This window comes from Salvia splendens, chromosome 13, assembly GCF_004379255.2.
Source record: "Salvia splendens isolate huo1 chromosome 13, SspV2, whole genome shotgun sequence".
Lineage (NCBI taxonomy): Eukaryota > Viridiplantae > Streptophyta > Magnoliopsida > Lamiales > Lamiaceae > Salvia > Salvia splendens.
The window spans coordinates 2,144,747-2,160,323 of NC_056044.1; the positions used below are offsets into that span (position 1 = coordinate 2,144,747).

General features: G+C 38.9%; 3 protein-coding genes across 6 annotated transcripts; 2 read left to right on the top strand and 1 right to left on the bottom strand.

The window, feature by feature from the left end:
- The first annotated feature begins 1,737 nt into the window (after positions 1–1,737).
- On the top strand, positions 1,738–5,214 carry LOC121761107. The gene is made up of 2 exons (XM_042156700.1): positions 1,738–4,960; positions 5,041–5,214. The coding sequence occupies exons 1-2, from the start codon at positions 3,265–3,267 to the stop codon at positions 5,139–5,141; spliced, it is 1,797 nt and encodes a 598-aa protein (XP_042012634.1). The 5' UTR covers positions 1,738–3,264; the 3' UTR covers positions 5,142–5,214.
- Positions 5,215–7,199: 1,985 nt separating this feature from the next.
- Positions 7,200–9,027, top strand: LOC121762500 (protein TRIGALACTOSYLDIACYLGLYCEROL 5, chloroplastic-like). 3 transcript variants are annotated; one of them, XM_042158386.1, is made up of 4 exons: positions 7,200–7,401; positions 7,469–7,513; positions 8,652–8,684; positions 8,768–9,027. In XM_042158386.1, the coding sequence occupies exons 1-4, from the start codon at positions 7,362–7,364 to the stop codon at positions 8,920–8,922; spliced, it is 273 nt and encodes a 90-aa protein (XP_042014320.1). In that variant the 5' UTR covers positions 7,200–7,361; the 3' UTR covers positions 8,923–9,027. The 3 variants fall into 3 exon arrangements, 2 of the variants coding, with proteins under 2 accessions (XP_042014320.1, XP_042014321.1); XM_042158387.1 differs by having other exon boundaries at positions 7,206–7,401; positions 7,469–8,420; XR_006042229.1 differs by having other exon boundaries at positions 7,209–7,401; positions 8,268–8,684; positions 8,768–8,882.
- Positions 8,747–11,762, bottom strand: LOC121762499. 2 transcript variants are annotated; one of them, XR_006042228.1, is made up of 6 exons: positions 11,373–11,762; positions 11,119–11,233; positions 10,352–11,005; positions 10,075–10,255; positions 9,370–9,670; positions 8,747–8,878 (listed from the first exon to the last, which is right to left on the bottom strand). XR_006042228.1 is itself a non-coding variant. In XM_042158385.1 (5 exons), exons 1-5 carry the CDS (start codon positions 11,447–11,449, stop codon positions 9,645–9,647), a joined length of 1,053 nt encoding a protein of 350 aa, XP_042014319.1. In that variant the 5' UTR covers positions 11,450–11,762; the 3' UTR covers positions 9,150–9,644. The 2 variants fall into 2 exon arrangements, 1 of the variants encoding a protein (XP_042014319.1); XM_042158385.1 differs by lacking the exon at positions 8,747–8,878 and having other exon boundaries at positions 9,150–9,670.
- Positions 11,763–15,577: the final 3,815 nt, after the last annotated feature.

The window sequence follows — 15,577 nt, forward strand, 5'->3', positions numbered from 1 at the left end:
TTAAATACTTAAACAGTACCAAAAATATCATTTTATACGTAATACCCGTCCCGTAACATATCGAGATTACCCAATATCCGTGTCGGGTTTCCCGTGCCCGACCTGAAACTGGTGCTTCTATATGTGATAATGTGAAATTTCCAAATTTGAGAATCTGAGTTTGATCCTTCAATTGAAAGTGTTTCAAAGCAAAAGTTGGGTTCATAGAACCACTAAGACCGTTGAACCTTTGCTTTCATGGGTTCCGACTCTTTACTATTACTATTAAGATTTTATTATTGTGAAAGAAAAAAGAAAAACAATATACCATCATATATAAAAAAATTAGGGGTGGCAAAATGGATAGCGGGTAATGGGTAATTCTCATTTTGACCCGCTACCCGACGATAACGGGAACGGGACGGGATTGGGTAGTGTGTTTTAGAGTTTTGCATGTATACCCGATAATACCCGATATTATTAGTATTAGCCATATACTATACTCGCTATCCGTGCGGGTATACATGTTAATCCCGATAATACCTGATGTTATTAGTATTAGCGATACACCGTCTTTTAATACTTTATAGAATCTAAGAGTTTTAACAGTTCTTTTGAAACATTTATATTTTCCAACGAACATACAATTGAAAACTCACCGGAATTAGCTATAGAGTGTCCCCTCACTTTTATTATTAATCGATTCAAAGCTTACCATCATATTAATACAGTAAATTAGGAAAAATTGTCGGATATTAGGATTTTCAAATTTTCTATTAGGGTTTCGGGTCGGGTACGGGTACCCATAATGTCGGGTACGGGATACCCGACACGGGTATAGGGTAATCCCGATATGTTGCGGGGAGGGTACTGGGACAACAAATTTAGCTAAAATCGGGTACGGGTACGCGACTTGTCAGTTACAGGTACCCGTGGGTAACCCGTTTCGCCCCCTATAAAAAAATATTGAAATTTTCTCTCTTCCAATAATAGTAGCCAACAATGTTCCCCAATTTACAACATTAATTTTGGTGGCTTATTTTTTATTCACCTCTTATACTTATTCTCGGTGAGTCTCACAACAATAATTTAATATAAAGTATTGAAAGATAAGTATATGGCTAATACTAATTATATCGGGTATTATCGGGATTAACGGGTTTATCCGTGCGGGTATAGGATATACCCGCTATCTGCAAAACTTTAAACACACTACCCGATCCCGCCCCATTTCCCGTTGTCGTTGGGTAGTGGGTACCCAATACCCAAAGCGTATCAGGTTGGGATGGAAATTATCCGTTACCCACTATCCATTTTGTCACCATTAGATATTGGGGATCAAGTTCAAATAGACCCTTCATATATACCCTGTTTTTTTGGTTATTTTGATGATTTGTCAGTTGTACCATATCCTTCAAGATTCTAGCAACAAATTTTCACATGAGTTGTAGGAAGAAGAATGAAATCATGTCTTACATTATAGTACTAATGTTTTATCAAGATCTTCATTACATCTTATGGTGCATGACAGCCGCATATTCTTGAGACAGTAGCCAGTTTGTACTTGTTACTGTATAATATATTTGAATGGGTTCTGTTCTCCCCCAATGACTTCATAATATGGATCAAAATATGCATATATTTAGTAAAAAAAGTTTAGTTGTCGAGGGACCACAACACCACTTCCATTCTTCAACATGCTTAATCATTAATTTCACCTTAATTTGGACTATAGTTGCTGCTGCAGTTGGACTAAATCTAGGATGTAAAGGGAAAAATGCACACCAAATCTAGGATGTAAAGGGAAAAATGCACACCCTTTCGTGCACATTGGTGAAATAAAATACGAGATTCTTGTCCTTCAGACATGTTTTCTTAGTTTTGAAAAATGGATGATGCACTCATAGTCGACGAAGATGGAAAAGTCACGAACTTGGAATGACTTGGAATTTGTAAAAGACTTGCGAAATGGATTGAGATTTCAGGAGTGGTGATGCTGTGATGCATAATGGATTTTTCCATCAAAGTTCATTTATTGTTATTAGGATTTCTAGACTACTTCTACACAAATAGTGCAGAAAAACTAAGGTTTCTTTCTTTATATATATAATCGATAAAACAAAGGAAGCTTCTTATGGAGGAGGAGAGATATTAGGGTTTTTTATGGAAACGATGAACAGGATTGAATAATGAAGTTGTCCTCAAAGGAATTAACCTCGAAAAACATGATTCTCTTGTTTGCTTCTTACTAGAACAAAACACAAATCCTATCATCATCACCAAGAACTAACTGTCATCATGATTCCAAGTTCAAAGCAAGGATTTAAAAAATTATTAACTTAATTAGGGGCACTAGCTAGTGACAAAATAAATTAACTTTATGATGGAGAAGGGAGCTTTCTACACAATGCGACAAATTTAGGCATATGCCATAATCCATGCGTATACAAAGAAAAAAAAGCTACCAAAGGAATATTAATTAATCTAACAAATAAGGACTCATGGATTGGTAAAAATGCTTTTTATGTAATTCACTACCTACTCTTGAGACCTTCCCAAATTGTACTAATTCATATTATATGAGAATGTAGTTGCATGTTGATAGTAAAAAGGAAGCTTCAAGTGACAGTTTAGGGACCACTTAATTACCTCAATTAAATTACTTCATAAAGTATAGTAATATTACTGTTAAGCCTTGGAGGTAAGTTTAATTATCTTTGCAAGAAATTTGCATATATACTTGTATATCATCTATTTTCATGGCGCCAATAATGCAGGGATACTGGTTTCTTCCCAAGTAATTATGAGACCCTAATTAGTTACTGTTTCATGTAGGTTTCTTAAATGTATATAACCCTTTGTTTCCGTATAAGACAATGGAGTTTATATTTAGGGAATCGACATGAGATTTATTATGTTATCTCTAGTGAACATTATCACCTAAAGCAATACTAGATTCATTGTACACTTAACCTTTCTTAATCCCAATAAAAGAAATCTAACTAGTACTATAATTTAAGTTTTTTTAGGCTGAACAAGAAAAAATTAGGCAGGATTCAACTAATCTTGCTAGCTGATGTGTGAAAAAACAATGATCACATAAATTTTTAACATTATTCAAATCCTCAAAACTACACAAAGTCATCTAATCCGCCGCTTAATCTCACCACTCTGCCTAATTATCCACTAATTTTATTTCAAAACCAACTAATTAATTTCTTCTTCTTCCTCTTCCTTCAAACCCTAAACCCTTGAGATATATATAACCATCCATACATACTAAAAATGACACATCTCAAAAACATCATGTCCAAATCTAGTTGCTTCTTCTGCATAATGAAGGAGCAAGACTCACCAATCAGGAAAAGCAAAATCCAAGATTACCTAAAAGGGATACCTTTTCTTGACAATGAGCAACTCATCTTGGTGGTGAGTGAGCTATGGAGCCTCGCCATGACCCGGCCCGACGACGAGGAGCTTCTCTCTCTAGGCCTCTTCCAAAGCATGACAATCTTGATGAACAAAGCCATCCATGACAGATCTTGGCTGCTCAAGCACCAAAACATCTACATCCCTTACTATGCAGCTCACATAGTGGGCTCCTACACCATGAAAAGGGCTTATTCGGCCGCGAGGGCTGTTGATTCGGGCGTGGTGCAGCCGCTGCTGGGGCTCCTGAGAGGGGAGATGAGCTGGGTGGAGCAGAGGGTGGCTGTTAGGGCACTAGGCCACCTTGCAAGCTATGAGAAGACGTTCGAGGCTGTGGCAGTTTATGAAGAGGAAGTTGTGGAGTTAGCCATGAATTTGGCTGTTTCTTGTTTGGAAAAGGTTTATAAAGAGTTTGTGGGAGTGAAGGATGGGAGGGGGAGGGTTAGGTATCACTGCAACTTGCTCACTCGAGGCGAGGGAGGGGTGGAGATGGAGGGGAGGAAGGCGGAGGAGTGGGCCAGCCAGCTTCAGTGTTGGAGCATTCATCTATTGAATTGCTTTGCTGTGAAGGAGAGGTGTTTGCATCTCATTTGCAAGAGGGAGTTTCTTGAGAAGCTTTGTGGAGTGTGGGGTGGACTGGCCAATCATGCGTCGCCAGGTGGCGTTGGGCTGATCAGAATCTTGTGCCACACTAGAGTTGGGAGGGAGAGCATCTCAAGATCCAAGAATGTGATTGAGAGTCTATGCAATGTTTCAAGATCTTCAGATGAATGGCAGTATATGGGGATTGATTGCCTTCTCTTGCTTCTCAAGGATGTCGATTCGAGGCACAGTGTCATTGAATCTGCAGCATTGTGCCTTGTGGATTTGGTTGAGTTGAGGATTCTTGGCAATAGAAGGAGTTTGGGAGATTCCATCACAAGAACACTTTTGCATGAGTACAAAAAACCCAAAATCAAGAATGGAGATATCAATGTTCAAAGATCACTAGAAATGATATGGCTATTAAAGGTTGAAAGGAAAAGGAGAGAGAAGTTGATGTCAAGAGAGAGAATTGAAGAGAGAAGGGTAATGGTGAAGCTAATCAAGCAACAAGGGAATCACCATTTCTTGGTGGGAAATGTGGGAGAAGCCATCTCTAAATATAGTGAGGCTCTTGAGATATGTCCTTTGAAGCATAGGAATGAGAGGATGATTGTGTATAGCAAAAGGGCAAATTGCCATCTCTTTCTGAGGGACGGGGATGCAGCCATTAGTGATGCAACGTGCGCGCTTTGCCTCTCGTCTCCTCCAAACTCCCACGGCATAAGCCTCTGGATTAGGGCACAGGCTTATGACATGAAAGGGATGGCTAAGGAGAGCTTGATGGATTGCATCGTCTTCATGAACGTATGCATAAGTTCGGGGGGAGGTTCCGGGGGTAGGGTTTTGTATTACGTTGTTCGTATGATCTACAAGCAGATGGAGAAGACATGGCTTTTTAGGGAAGCAAGGATTAAGGTTAAGGAAGAGGTTGGAATTCAAGAAAAGAAATGCAAGAATTATGGATCAGGTGAGTAATGTAGTTTGTCTTTTTTTGGTATATACTCCATATAACTAGCTAGTGAATAAACTGATGTCACATTTTTGTAGGCCTATCGACGATTATGGAAGAGCCTTATGTTGTGAGAGATGGGATTGGAATAAAGAAGATTGAGAGAGTGATTAGTGGAATATCTAATAAAACTGTTTAAGTAGGCTTTTTGCATAATTAGATAGCCAATGTGGTATGTAACTAGCTTCTTTTTATTAAAGATTTTGCCCACTAAAAAAGTTGATCCCACTGATTTTTGATGATGGAATTGATTAAAGATTATAGTGTTGTTTTATTGGAATAAAAGGGTTTGATAATATTAAAATATGGCAACCAAAATTTAGTGACCAGATCAAGAATAAACATATGATTATTTGTACAAAGTTACATAATTTTCTATTTTGATCACCTTTCTGCTATTCGATATCATGGTGAGGACCACGAATCCACATCCAAATCTACCTATGAGGCTGCCACTATGATTATTTGTCAAATAAAAATTTATATAGCTTCCATTAATTGTGTGTGACTCCATATTCGTACTTATTAATTAGTTAGTTATATCTGTATTCCTCTCATAAACTTAATAGAATATCCATAATTACATGGGATGTGTTGCTCAAATGTTGTTGATTTTGTATTTGTTTTCCAAAGTTGTTTTGTACAGTATATTTTTAGGTTCTACACATGGAAACTAGCTATTGTTTAATAGAAGTATTAGTTGTGTCCTAATATGATAAAATTTCATCATTTCATGAAACAACGAACACTTCTACTAAATAATATACTAGCTAGTTTCAATTAATAATGTTGTGCAGTTGCTAATTGCCAGTTTCCTTCTCTTTGGGCAAACTCAAATTTTTTTGTCAATAACGATTCTTTGATTTGTTTTTTACTACTATTATTGGCTTCTAAGTGTTTTCATATATTCTTTCTTATTTATGGTTATTGTCAAGTTTTCCTTGGATGATCGGAATAGTATATAGGATGATATAAAATTTAATCACATGATCTTTGGTATATCTATTACTTCCTACGTCTCACGTTATTCGAAGCATTTCTTTTCTGCACTCATAAAAATGATATTAAATAGTTAAAGGGAAGACAGAAATGTAAAAGAGAGAATAATATAGAGAAAACTCTTCTCTATATTATTATCTCTCTTACTTTACATTTTCTCCAATTTAGCTATTTATTATTATTTTTTCGAAACGACTGCGAAAAAGAAGTGGCTCAAGTAACATGAGTATATCACTGCAAAATTTAATTTCGATATTTCTTTATTTGGCTCGTAAATTGATTACTGTAGCGGATCTAGAAATTAGATCTCGTGGGATTGAACATATTGAAAAACAATACAATATTTAAATTATTACTATTATTTTTAAGAAAATGTATATTATTTAAATCATTGTCTTCAAGATTACATTACATTTTAAGTAGCATTATTTATTTATGCATGATAATTTCTATAAATATCCCTATTTTATAGCAATCTCAAAATCAGCTGTAGAAATGGACTTGGTCATTTGAGCATTTGGCTGACTATCTCATGGTTAGTTGATAATGTAAATGATATTAATTTTCATTATGCACTTACAAAGACATAAAGTCATTTTACGTTTTGTTTTTTTTATTATTGTCTGCCATTGACTTATTTTTGTCATAATTTTAATCTTTAAACATTAAAATTTATATTAGTCAATGGCTAATGAGGTCTAAATCTTTTCTTCAACTAAGCTATCTATTTAGTTTGTAAATTGTGATTTGGACAATTTAGAAATACTTTACTTCTCAATTTCTACCGAATATTTATAAGACACCAAACATAGATTATATTCTAGAATTTTCAATATAGTCTTTTTACTTCTACATACTTCTCTTCAAATATCTGAACCTTTTTAATTACAAAATCTAGATAATCCTATTTTAAATATTCAAATAATTCTAGTACACAATTGTAAAGAATTTCACTGCAAACTACCTAGACATAAATTAAGTTTATTTTATTATTTCAATATATAGTACTAATAAACAGTGAAATTCAAACGTCTAAGTTTGAAAACGCAAATGGTGCTCCCTTATCTAAAAAATCCTAACAATAACGATCACAAGATGAACATAATAACATATGCTTCAAAATTAAATTCCAAGTAGTCAATTAGATATCACTGATATTCATATCAACATTAATTAAATGAATCTGGAATATAAAATGTGTTGATAAGCTTGTTTGCGAATTGGGAGTAAAGATCAAATTTTCAGATACATGAATTAATTTAAAGCAAGCCCATTTAAAGTTGAATCTAGAAGCCCAAAAATCTGCAAAAAGATTCAATCTTGGCCCGTTTCCGAATCAAGAACTGCGGGATTGGGGAAAATGGTGCTAACGAATTTCACTGGAGGAGGTGTCGGTTTTGGTGAGCTTCTTCATTCATTCTATAAACAAATTCGATGCAATTTCTTGATGATTTGAACTGGCTTCAGGTTTCGGAGTTGGCTGTGGTTTTGGAGTTGGGTGGGGATTCGGAGGTTAGTTACTCTAATTCTTCTGTGAATCCAGCTTCGGTTTTCTACAGATAAAATCAAATTGAGCAGAGAAAGGATTCTGGATCATATAATCTCTATTTGTTTGATTTGTTTAGGAACTACTTTGTTATTCAGCTGCTTTCTGTGATTTAGTTGCAAATGTGAATTTTGGTGGAGGATTATTGGTTTAGGTTATGATTATCTTCTTTAAAATGGATGAGCATGTATATGTTTCTGTGTATATTCATTGTCAATGTGTGGTTTATTGTATGAAAAATTTTCATAGTTGAGTTGGCCTTTTGTCATTGAGAAGACATAGATTACAATCATTAATGTAATGTATGAAGGTGATCTTGATTTCAACATTCATCCTACTTGTTAAGGTGCTATTAAGCTGCATTAGTCAGTGTCTCATGAAGCCTGTCGAGCTTAGACTACTTGTCCATATTCTACTTCATGAACTGTAGTATTACTTTCATGTGACCATTCAATCAAGTAGGAGTATGTAGCATAGTCATGAAGATGCAGTATTACTTACTGCCATGTAACCATTCTATTGGATTATGTACTATAGTTTTAAGATCTGGAAGACTAAAAAATGCTCCACATTAAGCTAGTAATTGTATGTGGTGCTTACTTTCTAGGGAATTTGTGTTGTTATTTGGACAAAGAATTAGGACAGACCTCCCGTGTGTAACAATTGGTTGCCCTCCGATGGGATTTTTGGATCAATGTTTATCATTTACCTGACCTGCAGGCAGAGGAGATTGTATACAGGGTCACTTTTATTGCTTGCATCTCTATCTTTATCGAAACTTATTTCATACCCTGACCCCAGCTGCATAGTCAGAATGCAATTTCCGAATGTCTGGAAACATTATTACTGTACTCATCAAATTACATAAAACAGGTATTTGACCTCAACTTGTAGAAACCATAACCATGCTTATTCGTATGAATACTTGTCTAGGCAGAAAAAAGAAATAATACCTGATAGTTTTATGAATTTTTTGCTAAATTTTCTGCAGACACCGCGACCTTTTATCCCAAACCATGTTGTCGTGGAATTGCTTATTACTATCTTATAGTAGTACTACTATTTATGAAACTTTACTATCTTTTACGTTGCTCATTCTTTCAGGGGCGCCCTTGAACATCTTTGGACTTGGTGCAGGTAAAATCTTGCTAGAATATGTCTCTACTTTGCCATTGCTTTCTTCTATCTCCTTACTAAAGCATTTATTCTTCGATCTGAAGGTGGTGGCTGCGGTGTCGGGTTGGGGCTTGGATGGGGATTTGGCGCGGCTTATGGCAGTCGTTACTATAGTCCTGGCCTAACATTCCAAGGCGTCGAATTTGCCAATAAACCTAGTGAAGGTAAAGATGCCAAAAACTTGTCAAAGAACAAGTAGAAAAAAGTACACTTATCACTCAATCATCTGTTCATTTTTCTTAATGAAATGCCCAAAGCTTTGTAGTTTGGAAGTTTAATGAATACTTTGATTTCTTGTATGTCATTTTCCTCACTCAATCTTCATGCTATTCCACATATAATCTTGATTTTTGACAACTGATCTCTATTGAAATATCTTAAACATGGTATTTATCAAAGATATTGCAAAGCCAGCAAAGCATAAAGTAGCAACTCAAAAAATTATCTTTCTATTTGAAGCATGAGATAACTACTAGTATACAATAATGCTGTTTTGTAGTTCAAACACATGTATATCTATCTAGATGCCCAGAACTAGAAGCCAATATACAAAAATCACAAAAAATTATATACAACTCGTGTTCGATACACGAAACAATGAAACAACAGAAGCAGCTAGACAGTAGGTTTCTGAAGTGGAAAATACCAGAGATTGATACTACAATAGATCGGTACTACAGCAGCAGCTCCAAAAATACAATGGTACAACAAGCCCTGTCGGCTACAACACGGAGACTGGGTAGTGAGACTGCTTCTGGTGTTGCCAGAATCATGAATGCTACTACTAAATAACAACTCTGATCAGAATAGTTCAATGAATGCAGTCTATCATCTGTTTAGCACAGGTGAAGCCATCGCGCCAACTCTCTGACGTTTTCCACAGATGAAAACTGAATAATAATGGAGAAACAAGGCTCCTCCTCAGATTGAACATAAAGCCAATAAAACTGCAGACGAAGCAATTAATAAGTATTGTTCGTATTACACTAAAATCGCAGAGTTACAGACCGAATATGGTAACTAGTAAAGGCAACATAGGCTAAGCTAAGCTACAGTTCAAGGTGAAATTTAAACATTGATTTCTTTGGTGCATTAAGTATGTAATCCTTTCACTACTTTAATTTCATATAAACAAAAATAACTGGAATAATCTTATATATAACCTCAAACAGCAAAATGGAGAGGCAAAATAATCTAGTGTGGTACTATAATGAGTAACCAATAACTCAAGGAAACAGGTCAATGGTAACAATAAGAAGTCTAAAATACCAATCTGAAGTTTCCTACTGAATCACTAAATGAAATAATTACCATATACTATAAACAGTAGAAAGCTAATCAGCAGGCTCACCAAGTAAGCAGAGTATGAGAATGACGGAGAAAACAAATTGGACTGGCCGACTATATTGCACATGATATTGGGATCTTTGAAGTTGTCTTTGGATACTACCGTACCAACCATACCATTGTTTTTCATAATCATCGCAACCTTCAAGGCAACTTTTACTCTTCTCATAGCACGTAGTAATGCCCTTCATGTAAGAAGAAAATTAAGATCAAATTAGCAATTGAACATAACAAGTTTAGAGGATAACAGTAGATATAGTCAAGGAAAATTGATTACTAACTTTAGTCAAATTCGGGGCTCTAGGTAATGTAACACCAGCCTCCTGAGGCCCATCTGTAACCTTAAGTTTCTTGTAACCGTTCTTTGACCACTTCAATTGTGACATGGATGATTCCATGGTATCTAACAATCCCGAAAAACTAGGTATCTTTCGGTGAGGAAGGTCAGGCTTTGCACTGGATGGATTGTGCAGAACATCATCAGCAACAACGATCTTCCATGAGCCAATGTCTGCACTTGCACTAGCTGCCCTCCGATGACCTGAAAACTTGTCCCCCTTACCATCTACTTGAGCCAATTCAACCAAATGAGACGAACTCCTCGAACACTCATTATTCACTTGTTGATCACCCTCACGCGAAATTTCCTGTCCCTGCGCCATATGGCAAGCACGATGCTTTCCAAAGAGTTTATTTGGGGAAGACGATGACTGTCCTGAAAGAAACATGGCGAGCTCGTCCCGTTCTCCTTCATCCAACCGCACCCAAGGCATTGGTGGCTTGCCTTGTCGTACTGTTGATCCACTCAAAGATGTTTCAACTTTTTTTATTTGATTATCTATTGCGAAGATGAAACTCCGATGCCTATCCTTTGCATCATCAACCGAACTACTACCTGAGTAGCTCGATCTTACAGCACGTCCAAATTCTTCCAACTGTAATCCATTACAACCACAACCTTTTGAATAAATAGAGCAGGAAAACAAATGCTATACCATACAAGTTTGCTGAGAGAAATCATTGCAAGAGCACAGCATAAGCAAATAACCTGCCACTTGGTTGTGCCAAGGGTTGTCTGAAGATCTCTCCGAAGCTCATCCAAATTCCAAGAACCCGAGGTCTCCTTGATCGCATGAATCCATGTTCTATATGTTGATTCCATCCTTCATAATGAATTAGATAAAATTCGATTACATCAACGAAAAAAGATTGTTCATTTAGCAAATTCCCGGCAACAAAAAACTATATTAAAAAGCAAATTATGCAAAAACAGCGTGAAATTGGGGAAGTTGTTGAAAGCACCTGTCCGAGGATTCCTGAACGTCCTCTGCAGCAGAGAAAAACGGATCTTTTTCCCATCTATCAAAGGTTGATGTCATTTTTGCTCCCAAAAATACAGACCCTTAGATTAAATCCACAAATTGGAGTAAAAAAGCGCACATAAAAAGTGCCCAGAAATCAAGAACAACAAAAACCTAGCTGGCGCAGATTAATCAGTATCCCTAAAATCAACCGCACAAAATGTTCAAAAATTGAGAAATAATTGAAACAGAATCGTGGAAAAACGGCGGCCTTTTATCTGGATTCGGCAGATTAATTATGGTATCGTGAAGCTGCAGCTGCGGGAAAAAGAAGAATTTTCTATTGCAATGCATCTGAGGAAACGGTGTCGTTTTGTTTCTTGGTGTCTGGCAGATTGTCGTAAGAGGTTATACTCCCTCAGTTTCACCATAGTTGGTGCAAAACTTTTCAACGCGGAGTTTAAGAAAGAGACGTTGATATGTTGAATAAATAAATAAAATAAGTAAGAGAGAGTAAAATAAGAAAGAGAAAATAATTACTATTATATATGGAAATGACTCAATTATGAGAAACTTTTCGAAATATAAAAATAACTGAACTATGAAGAAATGAGGGACTAATAATTATGCAACTAACATATAATAGAAATGATTATTTATAAAAACAATGGTTACTAATATTCCATATTTTAGGTATTTTTCCGAATTAATATTTATTTAAACATGCTAGAAATGGTTATTTATATAAAATGTGTAAACAGAGGCAATTGAAACAAAACCCTCTTCGTTAAACTGAGAGGGTTTAAGGCGGCGTAGGAATTGATCAATTTGAATTCAAAATCAGAATTAAAAAAATTAAAATCGGACAAAACCGACGGTTTTGGGGTATAACCGCCTGCAAAACCGTCTGACCACCTGCATGAAACATCCAATCGGCGCTGCAACGTGCCAGCCTTGTGTTCCATCCCCGCCCCCCCAATTTACTTTGGAAAGAGATCATAAAAGTACAGTAATATAGTTGACGATGACTTTGCTTCGACAAAGTGATCATAAATGTATAGTACTAATTGGGTGGAGTGGGTGTAGAAATGAACTCAATAGTTGCAATGTATAGTACTAATTGGGTTCACCTCTCTATTTATTCTCTCATGCTTTATACTACTTAGCAAGTGAGTGCAGATCTGCAGAGACTATGATATGGATAAACCTAAGACTATGGTTTGTGTGTGGGTTGATTGAAGGTCTAGTGTGGGCGGAGACAGTGATGGAAGGAGTGTTCTTCATTATGCAAAATTACTTCACAAGTGTTTGGAAAATGAGCTTCACAAACGCGGCTACAATTCTGAATATATGGGGTGGACTCTACCGGATTCTGCCATTTTTCTTTCTTTTCATTGCTGAAACTCTTCTTGGAAATTTCTTCACCCTTGCATTTTCCACCATATCTAGTGATGGGGTGCGTACCAAACAAGCCCAACAGCAATGACGGCCCATCAGCCCAAAGCCCAAGGAAGAGTATGAGTTCGGCATTACCAAGGAGTTCGGCATCAGCCTACAGCTCGGCCTCAGCCTACAGCTCGGTAAAAGCCAACCAATCAAGCTCTGCTCTCAGGTCGGCATCAAGCTAGAGTTCGGCCTCAGCCTACTGCTCGGTAAAAGCCAACCAATCAAGCTCTGCTCTCAGGTCGGCATCAAGCTCTACTCTCAGATCGGCAACCAAAGCAGTTCGGTCTCAGCATTCGACCGAACAAGGAGTTATTGGACCCATACTGGATTTCCACAACTTCCAACACACCCACTACCACGTGGTGTCAACTCAGGCCACGATCGTAGGCCATGACCTACACTACATCCACGATCTTAGGCCATGACCTACACGACATCCACGACTTAGTGGTGATGCAAGCCACGATCTTAGTTCAATGTATAAATAGAACTTAGATCAGATAGAAAAAGGTTAAGCTCTCTAGAGATAAAATACCTTATAGCAAGTCTGTGTTGTAAGCTGTAATCCCAGATCAAGCAATACAATCTTGCCCTCCCTTCTTCCCGTGGACGTAGATTTACTTCAGTAAATCGAACCACGTAAATTCTGTGTCGTAGTCTTTATTCTCTACCGGCATTTATTAACTTCAGAAATTCGCGGATTCATCACTGGCGCCGTCTGTGGGAAACAGAGAACAAAATTTGTGATAAAGCGAATTTTTGATCCATTTTTTCCACCCAAAAAATGCATACCAGATCGCAGAGTACCCGTATTCCTGCCCGTGAGAACCAGGAGGAAGCCAATCCATCCCATAGGTCTGGAAAACAGCCTAGGGATAAATCCACCACCAGTTCTCATGGCGAAGGAACAGGCCGCTCCAAAAATCGTCCCACTGAGTCTTCCCAGCAGCCTGATTTGAATGAGGCTGTCAAGCTGTTCTTGGCTGAGAAGCAGGATGAGTTCTTAGCCTTCCTGCAAAAGAGCCAAGAGCCGAAGACGAAAACGGAGGATTCTCCTTCCTCATCCAGACATGAAAGTCACTACCGCAGTAGTGCCGTGTCTTCCAGGAAGAAGAATCCTCAACCCCGACATATTCCTGTTCCTCCTCGGTACCGGAATCACAGGAGAACTCAATCTCCTCCATACCGACGAGATATCGGATTCGCCGTGTACGGAGCACTGAAGACTCCGTTCTCGGACGACATCACCCGAACTCCCCTACCACAGAACTACCGAACTCCGTCGATGACTTACGACGGGCTCGTGGACCCTCACGATTTCTTGGGGCGCTATCAATATAACATGGCGAACCAGGGTCTCAACGAGGTCCACATGTGCAAGCTGTTTCCCGAGCTGCTCATCGGGAACGCGAGAAGGTGGTTCGATAGCCTCCCCCAGGGCAGCATCAGATCTTACCGAGATCTAATGGATGCCTTCCACAGGAGGTTCTTTCAGAAAGCGGAAGCCCGAATCACTTCGGCTCAGCTGCTTTCCATTCGTCAAGGTCGCGACGAAAAAATCAGCGACTTTATGACAAGATTCCACAAGGAATGCCTGCAAGTAGACGATCTCAACGATCTGCTTGTCATCTCGGCATTCCAAAATGGAATCCTGCCCGGAGCTCTCTACAGGAAGCTCGTTGAGTGCGGTCCGCAGACAGCTCAGGAAATGTGGGACATTGCGGACCAGTACTCCCGGGCCGATGAGGCAGACCGTCGCAAACGGTCGTTAGACAGCTCATCGTCCCGAGGAGACAGGAGGAAGCCCGATCATAGCGATCAGGGACATCCTCGCCGAACTCCTTTTGGCGATCAGGGACATCCTCGCCGAACTCCTTTTGAAAGGATTCAAAGGACTCCGGTGCAAGACAGATTGGGACCCCGTCTCAATCCCGAGAAGCCGCCCGCTCAGTTCGTACCGCTGAACAAGCCGAGAGCGGAAATTTTCGAACTACACTCTGACCTGTTCGAAAAGCCAAAGCGGATGACGAAATCTGCCGCGCGCCGACCCCAGGATAACTACTGCTCCTACCATCAAGACCACGGTCACGATACCGAGGAGTGCAGAAACTTGGCTGCAGGTATCGATGTTCTTGTGAGGGCAGGGACATTGAAAAAATACCAAAGCAAGCAGTCAAAGAAGAATAAGAAGCAGAGAGGTGCGAACTGCGCTCCTCAGGATCCGAAAAGGCAGCCGGATCCCGAAGACGATGACGAGCCGCAATATGATGGAGTAATCCTGACTATTGACGCTCTCCCTGCCGGGAAGACCAAGTCGTCCCTGAAGTCAGAGCGCAGAGGCTCCAATCGAGAGGAGCCAACGCATAAAAGGCTGAAGCAGGACGAAGTGATTACGTTCTCGGATGCTGATCCCGTCCCGGCCATCTCTCCTCACCAAGACGCCATTGTCATCCAAGCCGGAGTGGCAAACAAACTGATCCACAGGGTGTTTGTGGATACAGGAGCGTCAGTCAGCATTCTTTTTAAAGAGTGCTTCGACAAACTAGAAGTGGACCCAGCTCGGCTCAGCCCGGCTCCGCTTCCCCTGAAGAGCTTCGCCCAGGAGGACACCCGCCCTGAAGGTATTATCAGCCTTCCGATCACGGTGGGGAAAGCGCCTACTAGCTCCAGTACGATGATTGAGTTTTTCGTGGTGAAAGCTCGGTCCCCGTACAACGTCATCCTGGGAAGAGACTGGCTCAACACAGTTCGGGCCATTTG